Consider the following 17,500-nt stretch of genomic DNA (forward strand, 5'->3'; position numbering starts at 1 on the left):
TAAGTTTTGCAGTAAAACATTTTTTACATTTTCTCAAGTATGATTTTTCAGGTACTCTTTACACCTCGGGGTTTTCATCGTTCTGAAGTGTGTATCTATGTGTGTGTTGTGGTAGAATGCAGAGAAGGCACCTATGGTCCCGAGTGCAAAAAAAGATGCCGGTGTGTCAACGGGGGGCGGTGTGATTCCAAGACTGGAGCGTGCCTCTGTCCTCCAGGTTACTTTGGAGCCAACTGCAGCACCAGTAAGAACTCGTCACACGCCATTAGAATCAAATTTATTGTCATTGTGCAGAGTGCAAAATGGTTTTGGAGATGTTGTCTTTTACCTTGCTTGTTGCACAGAAACAAAAGAAACAATACACACCAAATTGGTACCACAGAAGAACATTTGTAAGATAAGTAACAGGTTAGCAAACTGCCTCACCCCGACAGTCAAACATGGAGTTGAAAGTTTAATGGTTTGGGGTTGTTTCAAAGCAGAGAAGCTTCGAGACTTATTCTGAAAAGTAAAAAAAATCCTAAAAACAACATGGCTACTATTCCATACTACACCATAAATTCCGCCTGGACTGTGGATAATCAGAACCAACTTCACCATACAATGAGACAGTGACCCAAAGCGTACGTCTGAGCTCTTTGAGCATTATTTAGAGATCAAACCGTTGGTTGTAGTGTTATATATCATGAAATGGCCTTCCCAGTCACCGCACCTAAATCCTGCTGAACTGCTCTGAGATGAATCAAAAGGTCATAAAGAAACACCTTTGGCAAATTTTCCACTAGATTTGGGAGTGCACTTGGGGAGATTTCATCCCATCACAAGAGTGTTTGTTAGGGTTTGAGCTCTATAGCAGGAGATGTTCTACTTCAACCCATATTTTCATGGATCTGGCTTTGTGCACAGAGGAATCGTCATTTTGGAACGAGTTTGAGTCTCGTAGTTTAAGTGAAGAGAAAATGCCTTGTCTCTTGTCTGTAACTCTGTGGTAACAGTTTGGAGAAGAACCACATACGGCTGGAAAAGTCAGACATCCTGATACTTGCCCATATACTGAACCATATATAGTGAGCCCCTCAGAAACCAAACCAATAGGAGTTATTTCCATGCTTGTGTGCTTTCTGTGCCTCAGGTTGTCCAGCAGGAAGCTTTGGCAAAGACTGTGCCGAAGTGTGTAAGTGTGGTGCCGGAGGACAATGCCACCCGGTGACTGGGAGGTGTAACTGCACATCAGGGAGAACGGGCCCTTCCTGCCAAGAAGGTACCAAATCGATGTGTGCGACGTTTAACCTAATTCTAGTCTCTATATATTTAGTCGTCACTCCGGATATATTAACACCTCCCTTGTGTCATGGCTGATTCGCACAAATTAAACGCAAACACACAATTCAATATTTCTTCTTTCTTTCGGCTGCTGCCCCTAGTGTTCACCCCAGCAGATCATTTATCTTCATACCACCCTGTCCCTTACATCTGCCTCTTTTCAATTAATCACCTGCATCTCTTTGCTCAGCAAATATAAACCATAAACTTTGGTCTTCCTTTCCTTCCACCTGGTGTCTCCATTCTAAGGTTTTTTCTAACAATTTCCCCAATGTCCCTCCTCTACACATGACCAAACCATCTCTCTCACCTTGTCTCCAAAACGTCCTACCCGCATGGTCCCTCTGATAACCTTGTTTATAATCCTGTCCATCCTCAATCACTCCCGATGAAAAATCGCATCTTCAACTCCGCCCATTGTCTTTTTGTCAATACCGCTGTCTTAGAAAAAAACACACAATTCCATGCAAACTCTCCAAATTCGGTCACATACACCTTCCCCCCCTGCACTTTCACGTCCGTTTTTTTGCAACGTTCAACATTATGACGAACGAATCCGGTCCATTTCCTGTACGTGGGGAAGGCGGTACAGGAGGCTCAATTTCCAGATGATCAGATTGCTAATCGTTTGCACTTATCGCTCGTTTTCCAGCACCTCGACCAAACAGGACTTTCCGAGAGCGAGCGTTTGCTACGTTGCACGTTTGCGTTTTGCACGCCGAGTTAACATGCATCACATCACCGATGCCTCTCGAGTAGTCGGGTTCTCTGTGTTCCGTGTCGACAGATTTGGCACCGAATCAAATAAACAAACAGGGGAAAAAAAAAAATCAAAGCAGATCTCGAACTGTTGTCCTGGTTCTAAATTACCCACGGAAACATGATTACTCTTTTCTTTCGCTGCCAAATCGTGGCTCCGGTGCTTTTTCGCTAATGATCTTGGGCTTAAGTAAACGCAGGAAACTTTGTGTGTGTGTGTGACCACCACTAGTGTGTTGGAGAGTCTTAGTAATTGCAGTCATTTGGAAATTTTGAAATAAAAAGCCGTACTTGTGCTGATGTAGCAGCGATGGAAAGCAAAAGCTCGTCTGATTAAACCTTTGTCCAGCCGCGCCTATCGATGCACCCAAATCGGTTGTGCACGCAAATGCCAGGTTTTTTTTTTTTGCCCGTCGCTTGCATCGTATTTGCCGCTAACTCAGTACTCAAAAGATTTTTGAAATAGATGCTAGATTAAAAATGAACAAATATAACCCTCTATGTAATGGTTATGCATTCCCCCCCCCCAAAAAAAAGAAATCTGTACTGAATCATGAAAATGTGCTAAAGGAAATAAATATGAATATGTTCATTAAAAGATATAATTATATAATCAATCAGTTATGAGTACTGGGGGAGTGGTGCTCCAGTGGTTAAGGCACTGGATTACTGATCGGAAGGTCGGGGGTTCAAGCCCCGGTATCGCCAAGCTGCCACTCTTGGGCCCTTGAGCAAGGCCCTTAACCCTTTGTGCTCCAGGGGCGCCGTATCATGGCCGACCCTCCACCCTGACCCTAGTTTCCAAGCAAAACTGGGATATGCGAAGAACAAATTTCACTTTGCTGTAATGTATATGTGACAAATAAAGGCTATTCTATTCTACTGTATTTTTCAGACTATAAGCCGCTACTTTTTTCCCATGTTTTGAACCCCGTGGCAGAAATGTATGGATTTTTCCTGGGTTTTTCCCGGTTTCACAAACTTCAAGCCAAAAAACTGAACCCCATAACATTAGACCAATGAAATTTCCAAACGGAAACGAAAAAAACGCACCTCACCTGTGTTGGTGGCTTCGATGCCAAAAGATAAACTCCCAGGAGAAATAGTTGTGAAAGGAAGGAGGAACACGGTGAACAATGACTTTCTTGGTAGGCTACTGTTTAGATACAAGCCGTTGTCTGGGTGAAGGGAGAGCTCGCTAACTCCAGTTGCAACAGAAATCATATAAGCACAGACAGGTTTCCAAAACTCGTGCTTTTTTATTTTTCTTGGCAACACCGTTAAGGGTTAGTCAAAGAAACTTAGAAATGAGCATAAAAAAATAATAAGGACATTTTCCTCGGTCTTACACACACGCAGTAATACCGGGAAAAATGCAGTGTCAGGCTATTCCCAAAATACCGCTATGCTCCTAAAGGAAGCGCAACATATTTCACCCGTTACACAGTGTGTAAAGTGTCTTTCGTTAAAGCCAGTGTAAAGTTCATTAGTGCGGCTTATTTATGTTAAAAATAAAAATATTTGTAAAATTCAGTGGGTAATACATTTAAAAAAAATTTTACGGTAATAAATAAAATATAGCGCTCTCTGTGCAGCGTGCGGTCTCATGTGTATTTTGCACTTATTCAAAGTTTTATTTTGTGCTCTATTAAAAAAATCACTACACTTCCACCCGCTTCCCACTTCTTAACCTTACAAGAATATTTTCAGTTTCAGTTTTTTTTTTGTTCCACTCCAATTATAACCATACAGTTGCTTTGGAATCGGCACCATATTCAACTGAGATCATTAAAACAAACCCTTGTGAATCAGACCGATCCGAATGGGAGAATGTGTTCGTCCTGTTTGCTTGCAGTGTGTCCCAGGGGGCGCTATGGAGTCCGGTGTCGTGGCGTGTGCGCGTGTGCGAACGGAGGTGTGTGTGACCCTGTTGACGGAGCCTGCAGATGTGGACTCGGCAGCGCCGGAGTGCGCTGTGAGGAAGGTAAACAAACGGAGAGTAACCATGCGGCAGCCTGTGAAACTATACAAAGTATACAAGCGCCTGAAGCCATGTGCACTTAACTTCAGTATATCAGGAAGGTGTTCCAGGACACAGTGTCTGTCTCCTAGTGTAATTACACGCTTGATGCCAAAACAGTGTCTTAAGACCGTGTGTGTTTGTGTGTAGAGTGTCTCCCAGGCTGGTATGGAGCTAACTGCAAACAGGAGTGTGTGTGTCAAAATAATGGCACATGTGACCGCATTACAGGCTCGTGCTCCTGTGCAGACGGATACTACGGCCCCTTATGCCAACACAGTGAGTGTGTGTGTGTGTGTGTGTGTGTGTGTGTGTGAATGAATGAAACAGGATTGAACTAAAAACTGGAATTAGAGATAAGTGGTAATAAAGCAAAAAAGCCTAATCCCACCGCATATGTTCAAGTTCAAGAGTAAAAATTGATTGAACAATTGTACTTGTGACTCGAGCAAAAATGTATAGAGAACTTTTACGTTCACTGGAGTCTTATTTAAGCAGAGGATCGATACAATACTTTTACTGTCGTTTGATTTGATTTCGATGTTTTCCCTATTTTTTTTTCACTAACCCAGAATGCCCTGACGGATTTTTCGGTGAGCTCTGCTCCTCTCAATGCAACTGCACTAGCATACAAACGTGCGATCACGTAACAGGAAGGTGTACGTGTCCTCCAGGCTACACGGGCGAACGCTGTGAAAAACGTAAGGGATTTGCAAAAAGAATTATTGAAAAGTATTTGGATTTGCGATGACCTAACAGTTTTTTGCGATTATTTCGATTTTATTAGATAAATTATCTATCTATCTATCTATCTATCTATCTATCTATCTATCTATCTATCTATCTATCTATCTATCTATCTATCTGTCTGTCTGTCTGTCTGTCTGTCTGTCTGTCTGTCTGTCTGTCTGTCTGTCTGTCTGTCTGTCTGTCTGTCTGTAAAACTCACTCATAAGATGCAGTTGCACTCTAACCTCTGTAAAGCATATCTTCATGGAGCTGGCTTCTTGCATAGGGTTGGGTCTCATAAATTACTAATGTCTCCAGCATTGTGGTAACGAATTTGGGAAGACGCACATATATATACTTTTGCACATGTAGTTTATGTAATTGGGTTTATGTAGATAAATGCCATGGAGATCCGCTTGTTTCAGTTCCTAATAAGTGTGTGTATGTTTACAGGCTGCACAGTGGGCAGATTTGGTTTGGGTTGTGTACACCAATGTAAGTGTGTTGATGATGTCCCTTGTGATCCAGTCACCGGTTGGTGTCTTTGTCCTCCAGGAAAGACAGGGGAGCGCTGTGATAAAGGTATGATTCTAACGTTAAAGTGCAAAACATGTAGCTGGTCTTCTTGCTGATGCATGAATATAAATGAATATAAAAAATTATTCGTTTTTTTAGCATGTTGGAAAGTTTACATTGTATGTTGGAAAGTTACATTGTGTTATAAATTGTGCAGTTTTGCTGTGTTTTTAGTAGGTTGTAATGTTGTAAAGTTGTGTTGTGTTCTGTTCTGTTCTGTTTGGAAGTAGGTTGTAGTTTTTAGTATGTTGAAAAGTTTTGCTGTGTTTTTAGTATGTTGTAAAGATGTAAAATTTTGCAGTTTGCTATTTTGTAGTATGTTGAAGTTTTTTAGTATGTTGTAAAGTTTTGCTGTGTTTTTAATATGTTGTAAAGTTGTTTAGTGTGCAGCTAGTGAGGTACAGTATAATTTTTTTTGCATGTAAAGTTTTGCTCTGTTTTTAGTATGTTGTAAAGTTGTGTTGTTTAGATTTTGTTGTATGTTGTAAAGAATTTGCTTTATTTTTTAGTATGTTGTATAGTTTCAAAGTTGTGTGTTTAGTTTTGTAGTATGTTGTAGTTTTTTAGTATGTTGTATAGTGTGCAGTTTTGTATTATGTTGTAGTTTTTTACCATATTAAGAATTGAATGTTTAATATGATGTAAAGCTGGTATAGTCGTTTAGTGTTCAGTTTTGTAGTATGCTGTAAAGAATTTGTAGCATGTTGTAAAATTGTATGATTGTTCAGTGTGCAGATTATTTTTTTATCTTGTAGTCTTTAGTATGTTGTAAAGATTTGCTGTGTTTTTTAATGTTGTAACATTAAGTAGTGTGCAGTTTTGCAGTGTGTTGCAAAAATAATTTACCCTGTCTTTATTACAATGTAGAGTTATGAAGTTACTGTGCAGTTTTATAGTATGTTGTAAAGAGTTTAGTAGCATGTTAAGCTTTGTAGCATTTTGTTGTGTAGTTGTGTTATGTTCTGTAGTTTGTGCAAGTTGTAAAATTTTGTAGTTATGATTTGTACTGTGTTGTAAACTGTGTGGTTTTGTAGTTTGTTGTTATGTTGTGTACAATAGTTGTACAATCTTATACTCTAGCATACTGTCATACTTGATTATGCAAATGTATTGGCGATGTGATATATAATAATTATTTACATTGCAAGATGGTAATGAGCTTAAAAATTTAATTTATATTTAAAAAGTATTAGTTCTGCATAATTTCGTTTAATTTCACCTGTATAGTGTTTTCAACAATTTTACACAGCAGCTATACAGAAATATTTAAATGCCTTATAAATGTATAAGTATATCCTTCATGAAAGAACTCCTGGGTGACACCTGATAAAGAGATAACAAATTATTAATTTTCAATAACTAGTAAAAAACTCGCCAGTTGTGTTAAAAAAAAAGTTATAAACATGAATTAAAACAAAGTATATGATGCATTATGAATTCATATTGTTATGAATGTAATCATTGGTCATTTCGTTCAATACAATTCTTCTTGGGGAGTGGCAGCTCTGTGGTTATCATCAAGCTGCCACTCTTGGGCCCTTGAGCAAGGCCCTTAACCATTTGTGCTCCAGGGGTGCTGTATCATGGCTGACCCTCTGCTCAGACCCCAGGTTTCAAAACAAGCTGGGATATGCGTAGAAAAGAATTTCATTGTGTTGTAAATGTATGCAAAAAAGGCTATTCATTAATTTTACTACATGCAACCACTCTCTCTCCTTCTTTCTCCCTCTCTTTTTCTGTCAGAGTGTATAAGCGGATCATTTGGTCCTCAGTGTTCTCTACGGTGTCAATGCACTCATGGAGGGCAGTGTGACCAGCGAAACGGACGCTGTGTGTGTTCATACCCCTGGTTTGGACCAGCTTGTCAGGATGGTAAAAATCTCTGTTTTCTGTATTTTTCTCTTCTCTCTTTTTTTTTTTTTTTTTATTTTAGCCTCATTCGTAGCTTCTATTAATCAACAACAGTTATATTTGTTAGATTTGAGAAAGGCTAGATTTAGGTGTGCTTTAGCATTACTTATCAGCTTGAATAATTATTTAGTTGAAAAGTCCTCAGAAAGATGGTGACGAATATGTTTTTGTGGACATATTTCACAATATGGATAAATAAATATATATATATATATATATATATATATATATATATATATATATATATATATATATATATATATATATACATATAAGGATAAAGAGATTTTAGCTACATTCTGAAAAGCCAATGAAAATACAGTTTTTCATGAGACTTTAAAACCAATTCATTTCTATTCAATTCATTTTTATTTGTATTGCAATTTTAACAATGGACATTGTCTCAAAGCAGCTTTACGCACATAATGTGTTAATACTGAATGAATACGTTTGTTCTTTATAATTGTAAGTTTGTCCCTAATGATGACTGTGGCACATTTCAACTCCCTGAAATGGCATAAGGAAGAAACCTTGAGAGAAACCAGACTCAAGAGGAAACCCATCCTCATCTGGGTGGCACCGAATGCCTATTCATTAGAGATAAACGATGTTGCGTGGTACAGTGATGGTGATCAGAAGTGATGGTGCTCAAACTGTAGCCCTGAGTCAGTGTAGCAGACTGTTGACATTAACTACAGTCCAAATCCTAATAATGAGTAAAATAAAATAAAAATATAGTAATAGTAATAAAATAAGTAATTATTTAGAATAGGAGTAAAACTTTGTAATTAATGATCTGTTATAAATATAGTGCTGTTTGCAAAGTTATTTAAAAAATAGTTTGTATTTATAAAAAATAGTCTGGTTTTTGCCTGACAATTAAAATGGTATTATTGAAAAAGTTTATGTTAGTGCAGTGCTTTCATTTCCTGTTAATTTTGCTACAATACTATACACAAATCTAGGATTATGCTTGTTATTTTCTATGAGGGTGAAAAAAATATGCTGATCTAGCAGCACCTAGAGCTTTTCTATAACTCCATGCTATTTGAAATGCTCTTAATTTGGTTTGACTTTATTTACATTCTAACATCCGAGTGGTCTGTTTTTAAGGTACGCATATGATCACGGTGCGAATTTTTTCTCCCCGATCATTTTGGTTTAAAGGGGAGCTCCATCATCTAGAGTGTAACGGAACGTCGATTCTAGGTATTCAGTGGCCCAGTCGAGCTCTGTGGTGTCAGACGGACTCGATAAAAAAACCTTATTTACGCTAATACTGAGGCAGATTTGAAAGGAATCTGAAATCGCTTTAGATTGTGAATTTTGACTACATATTTTTTATATCTAATCCAAATCTTAGTATTAAATCAAGAGTGTGTCCACCACTATGAGTGGCTCCTATACCATTCTGATTCATTTCCACTGAATCTAGAATGGACACAGCTGCTGTTCTTAAGGAGTCGTCGTGATTATTATATTAAAGTCACCAAACTATTAATGCTTAGTCTTAAGAAGTTGCCAGATTTGTGATGAAATCTGCAAATTGTAGAAGGAAATCAGAGGAGGGCCCATCAAACCACAAAAGCTGTAGTGTCTAGTCGAAGTTGAAGTCTGTCTGTGTAACCTGTAAGAATGTAATATTTTCAGAGAGGTGTCTTATTACCTTGTTTGTTGTCAAAGAAGTGGCTTGGGAGAGGAAGAGATGTGTTTCCACACCTTTTTTCATCCACCATGTAATAATGCTCCAATTCTATATTGCTGGCCATACTTGGTCCAGAAAGCTGAAACTTCTTCAAGAATGTGTGTGTTTCTATGTATGTATGTATGTATGTGTGTGTGTGTGTGTGTGTGTGTGTGTGTGTGTGTGTGTGTGTGTGTGTGTGTGTGTGTGTGTGTGTGAGAAAAAAACCCTACAATCTATTGCTTCCAAGATGGTAAGGCTCTTCTGTCTTTTTCCATTTTGGCCAGTCTTCTTTGACAGTTATGTTAAGTGAACCACAGCAGGGTTCAACATGTGTGTGTGTGTGTGTGTGTGTGTGTGTGTGTGTGTGTGTGTGTGTGTGTGTGTGTGTGTGTGTGGGCGTGCGTGCACGTGTACATGTGCCCCCACTTTACATACCTCATGGAACCCCTGAAACCTTCCACATTTGCTTCTCATTTTTGAGGTCACATGCCTTTTTCCTTAATGCTGCTACTTTCTTGTCCTCCTTTTGCCCTGTTTCTACCTTCTCTTTTTATGTCTTTTCTCTCTCCTCTCACTTGTAAAAGGTGCTTTGTTCTACCATAGCAGGAAGCAAGTACTTCTTTCATTGCTCAACCAAATGTCTAGCCAAGATATCGGTCTAATAGAAAGCAAAATATAGTATAACCAGTGCAGAGATATCAGGTTTGTCAATAAACATCATTGTACCATAGCAAAACAAGTCTTATCATGAGTATGATATCAAAAAAAGTCTAACTAGGGACTAAAAGTAGAATCGGATGTTCAAAACGCACATACCTAGCTATTCTCAGACGTCTACAAGCCTTGTCCAATCGCTATAAAACACGATTCTAGAATATTCCTTCAGAGCACCCATAAGGTCCTGATTTCAATTGAGCCAACTAGAGCGCCTTCAATCACATGTCAATTGGCTCACTGTCCTAAAGATTCTTGAGGATGGATTTGGACTGTAGTTAATGTCAACAGTCTGCTACATTAACTCAGGACTACAGTTTGCTTCTGAACACCATCACTGCACCCCGCAACATCGTTTATCTGCAATAAATGGACATTCGGTGCAACCCAGATGAGGATGGGTTCCCTCTTGAGTCTGGTTCCTCTCAAGGTTTCTTTCTTATGCCGTCTCGGGGAGTTTTTCCTTCGCCACAGTCGCCACCTGCTTGCATTGTTTGTGTCTTACGACAGACTTTAATACACGTATTCTACACATTCTGTTTTTCTCTCAGAGTTTATCCCGGCTGCTTTAACCCCACCGAAGAGACGGCGAGGGCTGTAACACGAGGATCATCTACGGCTTTCCGGAAACGCTCTCAATCGCACGCACACTATTTACGTGTGCGGTGTATGACTCTCCAACCACTCCTTTCACCAGTCTGAATGTGAAATCGAGTGTGATTTTAGCCATGCACTACTATAACATTCTACCTGGGACCGTAATGTATGTGCATTTTGATGTGCACACACACACACACACACACGTGTGGAAGCGTATGCGCATTAAATATCAAGCAAGAGCCCATACTACCACAAGATCTATCCAATTTTCGCGAGTCAAGCAAATGCAACCCTCTGACTTTCGTTTCACGGCTTCCAAACACAACATAGCAGCGAACGCTGGTCAAAATTGCCCGCAAATGCGATGCAAAACAAAAACGTTCACACTGTAGCAGTCTTTTATGGTTTTTCAGAGACATGCTTGATCCTTTTGTTTCTATGCAACAAACTAATATATGAATGACCATGTTGTGCATTTTCTTTTTTAAATCCTCTTTGAAAAAAACACTTTAAAAACCTTTTAAACCTTTTAAAATGATAATTACACACTCGGTATCTGGACAGTATGTTTCTCTGTTTCAAGTTTCAGTTTTCTAGTTTGTTGCATAGAAGCAAACGGAACATGAACGTGTTTCAAAAACCATAAAAGACCTGGTGTTTCTGGACTTCTAACCAGGCTGTGTACTAAAACTAAAGTAAATTATGCTCAAATAATACTTCTTTATTAGCATGCAGAGTTACGCTGTTGAACTGAAACCTGAGTGGATTTTCCAGAAATTCATTGTATCCATGTTTTATCGGGAATTAACGCACATTCAGCAGGTTGTACATCTCAAACAACGAAGCAAATGCACCCGATAGGAGACGTTTCTGTTCGTCTATTTGTGTACAGCAAGCGGCATTTTATTCGTGGAAATGTGTGTGTATGTATGAAGAAAAATGAGCAGTATTGTCTATCGGAATGGTGTTTTTTTTGTTTTCGGATGATTGTTTCCAGAAACGAAAGTTTTTTTGATAATTTCCTGTAACGCGATTCCAGTGATAAGCGCGACCGAGATCAAGTTACTCAGCTTGTGTAAATTGTTAAAAGCGAGCCATCCGGTTCAGTCGGATTGCTGTAAACGAAGGCCGCGAAGATCTGTGATTTTACTGGTGCTTACACGCCAAAACACCGCTAATCCGCAAGCCCGCAAATGGTCCGCTTTTCGTACCGTACTTTCAACAACCAGAGTGTAAAAAATGAGATGCGAAAGACGGACGTACTTCGTCTGGCGCAATTCTTGGGATTACTTTTATTTACCTTGAGCCGTCACGCAAATGCAAATACTGTCTCGTTGATCAAACCGTTTTCTGAACCGAATGGTGGCGCAATGACGAATTGTTATGAAGTTTGAATTAAATACTGAGGTTTTTTTTTTTTTTGCTCTCCCGTTAACACTGTGTCTGTTTTTGAGCTGATTTATTCATATGTATAGTTCTTTCCCAGCAGATCTTGATGATTGCAGTCCATTAACAGTCTCGTGTTAGACTGAAGCACGATTGGTGTTTCTGCGGATCTCCGACGGTCTTCAGAACTGTGGGTCAGTTTTGGATATAATTGCTTACGAATTTATTCTTTGGGAATGTTTCATTCCTGAATGATTTGCTTCATTATATGTTTTTATTCATTGTATCAGTGCTTCTCACTGTTGGGTTTGGTTTTGGATCTTCAATGGTGCTAGCTAGGGGGTCCACGATGTTTTTTTTATGGTGGTGATGTTTTTTTGTGGTGAAATTGTCTAATACAACAAGGTAGCAAATTCTCTTTTGCAGAATCTCTGGTTGGATGTAATTTTATCTATTAGACTGTATTTAGGCCACAAAATATATCAGACATTTCAATGTGGGTTGCAATTCATTTTATTTTTTTTTTAATTATTAATAGTTATTCTATTATTTAACAGGTTACTTGAATATAATGCGTCAATTCCAAAAATTGAAAAACAAGTAAACCTACAGTATAAAAACTAAATTATAGTTACATTAAAAATGATATAAAATTATAGAATTTCAATACTATTACATTTAAGTAATAAACCATATATTTTAATATTTTAATAATAAAAAAATAAATTTGTAGTAAAGTAAGAAAAAAAAAAACCCCTGGTTAAAATGACTGCAATACAAAAACAACTCTTTTAAACACTCAACTTTTCGAACCACACGCGGTTCTTCCCCAAACTTTTCCCTGAAAGTTGGAGACACACTTTTAAAGGATGTCTTTTGTGTCTAGCATAAAAATGTCCCTTCGCTTTAACTATAAGATCTAAAAAATTTTCTAGCATGAGCACCAATCCAGCTCAATAAAGATATGCTTTCTATGGTTTAGAAGATGTGGAAGATCTCCTGCTCCACAGCTCTGACCTCAACCCTATTGAGAAATTGAATGTGAAAGCTGACTACACCCCAGGCCTCCTCACCTCACCACCTCACCTAGATCAGTAGCTGACTTTACTAACAACCTTTTAGTTGAAAAAAATCTCAGAAATCTCCTTAGAATCAAGGGGTACATCGTCCAAAAAGAATGGAGGTTCTGAAATTCTCAGAAACGGAAGGTCACATGCCCACAGCCTTTGTGTATCCAATTTAGTGTATGTATGGCTGTTTAAAATAGCCCTTTTATATTAAAAAAAGCCGTTTTAGTCACAAAGTGTGTGTGTGTTTAAAAGATTGAGTACAGGGCAATGCAAAGGCCAGAGAGCAGGATGAAACCGAGGAGGTCACCTGCCTTTACCTGCCGTCCGCTGACTCACCTGAGTGGAACAGCTTCTTTGTGAATGTGTGTGTGTGTGTACACACACGTGCTATGATCCTAAACAAGTCCTTGAAGCATTACTCAAGTGCAGCCGACCCAGACTGATGGATGGGGGGCTTCTCTGACCGGCCCCATGTTGTGACAGACGACAGATGTTCTCTAATAATGTTTATCGGGCTAAAGCCTTCAGCCAGCGATGACACACACCTGTTTCTCGACGAGAAGGGGCCTCGAGACCATCCACACACACACACACACACACACACACACACACACACACACACACACACACACACACACACACACACACACACCTGACACCAGTCAAACAGGCCTCCAAGGGCCATCCATCCAGCAAACACTGGGTGGCCACACTGTTGCTCACAGTGACTTTAATCTGTCCAACATCACACACACACACACACACACACACACACACACACACACACACACACACACACACACACAGAGGTCCACGCATTCCCCTGGCAGAAGTGTCCGTCAAACTGTGTCCCAGAAAGAAATCGCTAAATCCGTCTCTTTTAAACGTATCTGAAGCCACAAAGCTTCTACTCTAACACTTCCACGATGGACTTCTTTTTTACTGTCCTGACCACGTGCTGCCAGTCAGAAAACCATCGGCGACCGTAAAATGTATATTTAACCGGGAAGTTCGTCCCGCTGCTGGGTTTAGAAAGAAAAAGAAAACTTGGAAGGACTGGCAACGCAGGCAGGGCGGCTTTTTATTAAACCCAAAATGTATTTCGTGAATCCCTACAAAACTAAATGTAAAAGGAGAAGGTTTGTTTTTACTCGATTAGTATTGAAGCAAGAGATAAGTGCTTTTACCTTTTTAAGTACAGGAACAGTGAATAAAAATACATTATTCTAAGTAGCAGAGTAGAATTTTGCAAAGGGGGAACACTGGAATGTTTGAAGAGCCCAACAAGGCCTGATTAGAGTTTATCAATAAAGAATCACAGCTCAATCACACTATAAAAAGTCACTGCCAAACAGAAAGATTCATTCGAACATAGTGTACACTTAAACTAAGAGACCCAAACCTGTTCCACAAAGCCAGAATTATGACGATATGGAAGATCTGCTATTGAGCTCTGACCTCAACCCTATTGAACACCTTCGGAATGAATTGGAACGCACCCGAGGCCTCCACAAATCTCCACAAGCACACTCCAAAATCTAGTGGAACATCTTCCCATTAGATTAAAGGTTATTCTAACAACAAATTGGGACTAAATGTATAATGTAACGTTCAAACTACAGTATACGTGTAAAAAAAGGATGTCTCTGGATGTGGTAGCATGAAATCCTTCATTCACTTGAACTAGGAGCCCCAAACCTGTACCACAAAGCCAGGACTATGAAGATATGGCGTACATGGGTTGGAGTGGAAGATCTCCTGCTATAGAGCTCCGAACTCAACCCTATCGAATGCCTTTGGGATGAATTGCAACGCACCCGAGGACTCCTCACCTCAGTACCTGACTTTATTAGCATGCTGTAATCAAAAATTTAAGTTAAAAGTAAAATTTACAGTAACTTTTTATTAACATTGGTGGTGGATGGTGGGGGGGAATTCTAGTATAATTCAGAAAGGACAAGAGCATATAAATATCAAACTACCGTAGTTGTTTTTAGTTGGAGGAACACCTTTACAAATGAAAATGCAATAGTCCATGACTTGAGTACTTTTTTGCAGCTGCGTCTGCACCACTGGCGTCTGTCTTGTCCGTCTCCGTCTTTCTTTCTTGTGAGTTTAGCGCTCTTGTTCACTCGCCCGTCAATCGGTCGGTAGTTTCCGGGGTGCGATTTGTCCCCCTCCTTGCATTTTTTCTATTTCTTGATCTGTTTTTACTCAGTAACATACGATTTCAAATGTAGTTAAGTACAATACTTTAAACAAAACACTTTTACTTAAGTAAAAGTAAAACTACAGATTTTAAAAACTACTTTAAAAAGTAGAAATATACAAATTAACTGCTCATTTACAGTAACACAAATAAATGCAGTTTATTACTTTCCGCCTCTGATAGTGTTTTATAGTCTTATGTTCAAATACAGTGACTAGGAAATGAATTTGTCAAGATAATATTAAATATGATTAACACCAAAAAGCGCAAAATTCTGCCCATAGGTTCAGCAATACAACCCAAATCCCATGTGATTTCTACAGAAAAATCCTGGACTCTTTCTTTCTCTCTTCGCATATTTCTTTTATTTTATTTCTATACATTTCTTTATTTTTTCCCCACAGAATTTAACGTGACAGCAAATCAGAAGTAGCCATGTCCCCTTTTTCTTTTTTCCCTGTAGGATTTTTTTCCCCTCTCCCAGAAGACCTCCAAAACGGGTCCCCGGTGAAGCTATCTAGAGTCATAAAGTTTGAAAAAAGGGCAAGGGAAAGAAACTGTCACTGGGAGAGTGTTTTTTTGTGTTGAAAAAACAAACACGCAATCTGCTCAGGCTGATATGGACAGATGTGTATCTTGTAATTCTCGCACTCTAGGGAGAGCGCTGAAAGATGTGTAAATGTGTTTGCTTGTCTTTTATTCTTGTAAGACTTTTGTGCAGGGCATAATCTCTCAGACCCATGAGGAATTCGGGTGGGTTCAATGTGTTGGAAATTCCCATTCTTGGTCGATAACATCAGTGCAAATGGACAAGAGGGCATTGAAAGAGACGGTTCGCTTGAGAAACGGTCACTAGGGGGAGCCGAGGGCAACTTGCAGTGTTAAAACTATCAACCACATTCCTCTATTTGAGTAACTGGAGTAATTTTCTGTATCAAAATGCTTCCAGTAAAAGGAAAACTCCAAGTTTGAAATTTTTTTAAGTGAAAAGTATAGTGGACGAAAAATATACCTGGAAGACCTGACTTTTCTAGCCATTTAAGGAAGATCTTGAGTAGGTACGAAGGACACGTGTGTTGGAGTGGCAAACACAGACAGACAAACAGGTTTGGGTTGAGCCAGAGTTCTGTAGAAGGCCACTGAAGATCTTTCACTCCAACTGTATTGAACATTTCTGGACAAAACTTTGCCCATTGGGTAATTTGAGATCTTGTGACCATACGGAGGAAGCAAATACTTGGGACATAAACATATCATACACATACCCTTAAAATACGCAGGGTATTCTTTTAAAGATCATGTCTCTTATTTGGAACCAATTCATGAGATCTTAAGGCAGTTCATGACACTAGTTATCCATTATATACACACAGACGTGGACAACATTGTTGGTACCCTTCCATTAAGGTTGCCAAAATAACTTAAATCTGACACAAGTAAACGTAAGAAAATGTACTGAAAATTAACTAATAAAAAGACATTACTTTTGAATTTAAATAAAAAACTCATAATAATAAAACTGGCCTGGACAAAAATTGTGGTACCCCTAAAAATTACTGAAAATAATTTGCTAAAGTAAATAAAATTAAACTAAAGTGTGCCCTTTAATTAGCATCACAGATGCCTTCAAACTTGTAATCAGTCAGTCTGCCTATTTAAAGGGTCAAACATAGTCACTGTGCTGTTTGGGATCATGGTGTGCACCACACTGAACATGGACCACAGAGAAGATATATATTTATCTTTGATGGGAGTCTGTTGTTATAGTTGTAGGGGAAGAATTACAGGAAAATCTTTGCTAGGTGACTAGAGTCTGGCTTTAGTGCCATGTGTGAGAGAGAGCCAAATTCAGAATCCATCCTGCCAAAATTGAACAATACACTCTCCACGCTAGTTTGTCACACAACCTAATAAACTTCATGTAATCTTCCATTGAGGCTCATACCTCGTAAATCATTATCTAAAAGAACATAACAGCAATGCTATAAAGCATTTCTAGAAAACGATATTCTATAATACCTTCAATTTCTTTCACAAGTTTTATAATTATATTGTATTATTGGGAGATTGTTTTTTACACGGTTTGAGCTGAAAGGTCAGAATGCGTACATTAAAGCTGATGTTCCACAAAATTAGATCGGGTAAATCTACCAGAACCAGAGGTTCAAAGAATAAAAGTTGTGCATTGTTAGTTGACCCGTTAAGGTGTTGATTTAAAATTAGAAGGTCATAAGTTAAAATACCAGCAACATCAAAGTGCTACTGCTGGGCCCTTCAGTAAGGCCCTCAACTCCTTGCTTGTAATCATAAAATAATTGTCAGTCACTATATTTTAAAGTAGGTCTAAAATTTGTTGCCATATGGAGGTTCAGAATGTAACACTTGTCATGAGCTTCAGCTTGCCTTGTCTTAACAACACCATCAGCCTGGTGGTGGTGGTGCGATGATGTGCGGATGTCAGTTATGTATTTTTTAAATGCCACATTGCCTCAGTTCTGCTATAATAATCAGGTATT

The 17,500-nt window shown here is 38.9% G+C and overlaps 1 protein-coding gene across 2 annotated transcripts in view; it reads left to right on the plus strand.

The window, feature by feature from the left end:
• egfem1 (EGF-like and EMI domain containing 1) overlaps positions 1-11,330 on the plus strand; it is a 56,311-nt gene extending 44,981 nt beyond the window's left edge. For both annotated transcript variants that reach the window (XM_083549004.1, XM_083549005.1), the window contains 8 exons: positions 116-244; positions 1,133-1,261; positions 3,938-4,066; positions 4,253-4,381; positions 4,675-4,803; positions 5,285-5,413; positions 7,151-7,279; positions 10,271-11,330. In XM_083549004.1, coding sequence (XP_083405130.1) covers positions 116-244; positions 1,133-1,261; positions 3,938-4,066; positions 4,253-4,381; positions 4,675-4,803; positions 5,285-5,413; positions 7,151-7,279; positions 10,271-10,320 — 953 coding nt within the window. In that variant the 3' untranslated portion in view covers positions 10,321-11,330. The remainder of the gene's footprint in view (positions 1-115; positions 245-1,132; positions 1,262-3,937; positions 4,067-4,252; positions 4,382-4,674; positions 4,804-5,284; positions 5,414-7,150; positions 7,280-10,270) is intronic.
• The last annotated feature ends 6,170 nt before the right edge of the window (positions 11,331-17,500 follow it).

Source organism: Silurus aristotelis, assembly GCF_946808225.1.
Source record: "Silurus aristotelis genome assembly, chromosome: 8".
NCBI classification, from domain to species: Eukaryota; Metazoa; Chordata; class Actinopteri; order Siluriformes; family Siluridae; genus Silurus; species Silurus aristotelis.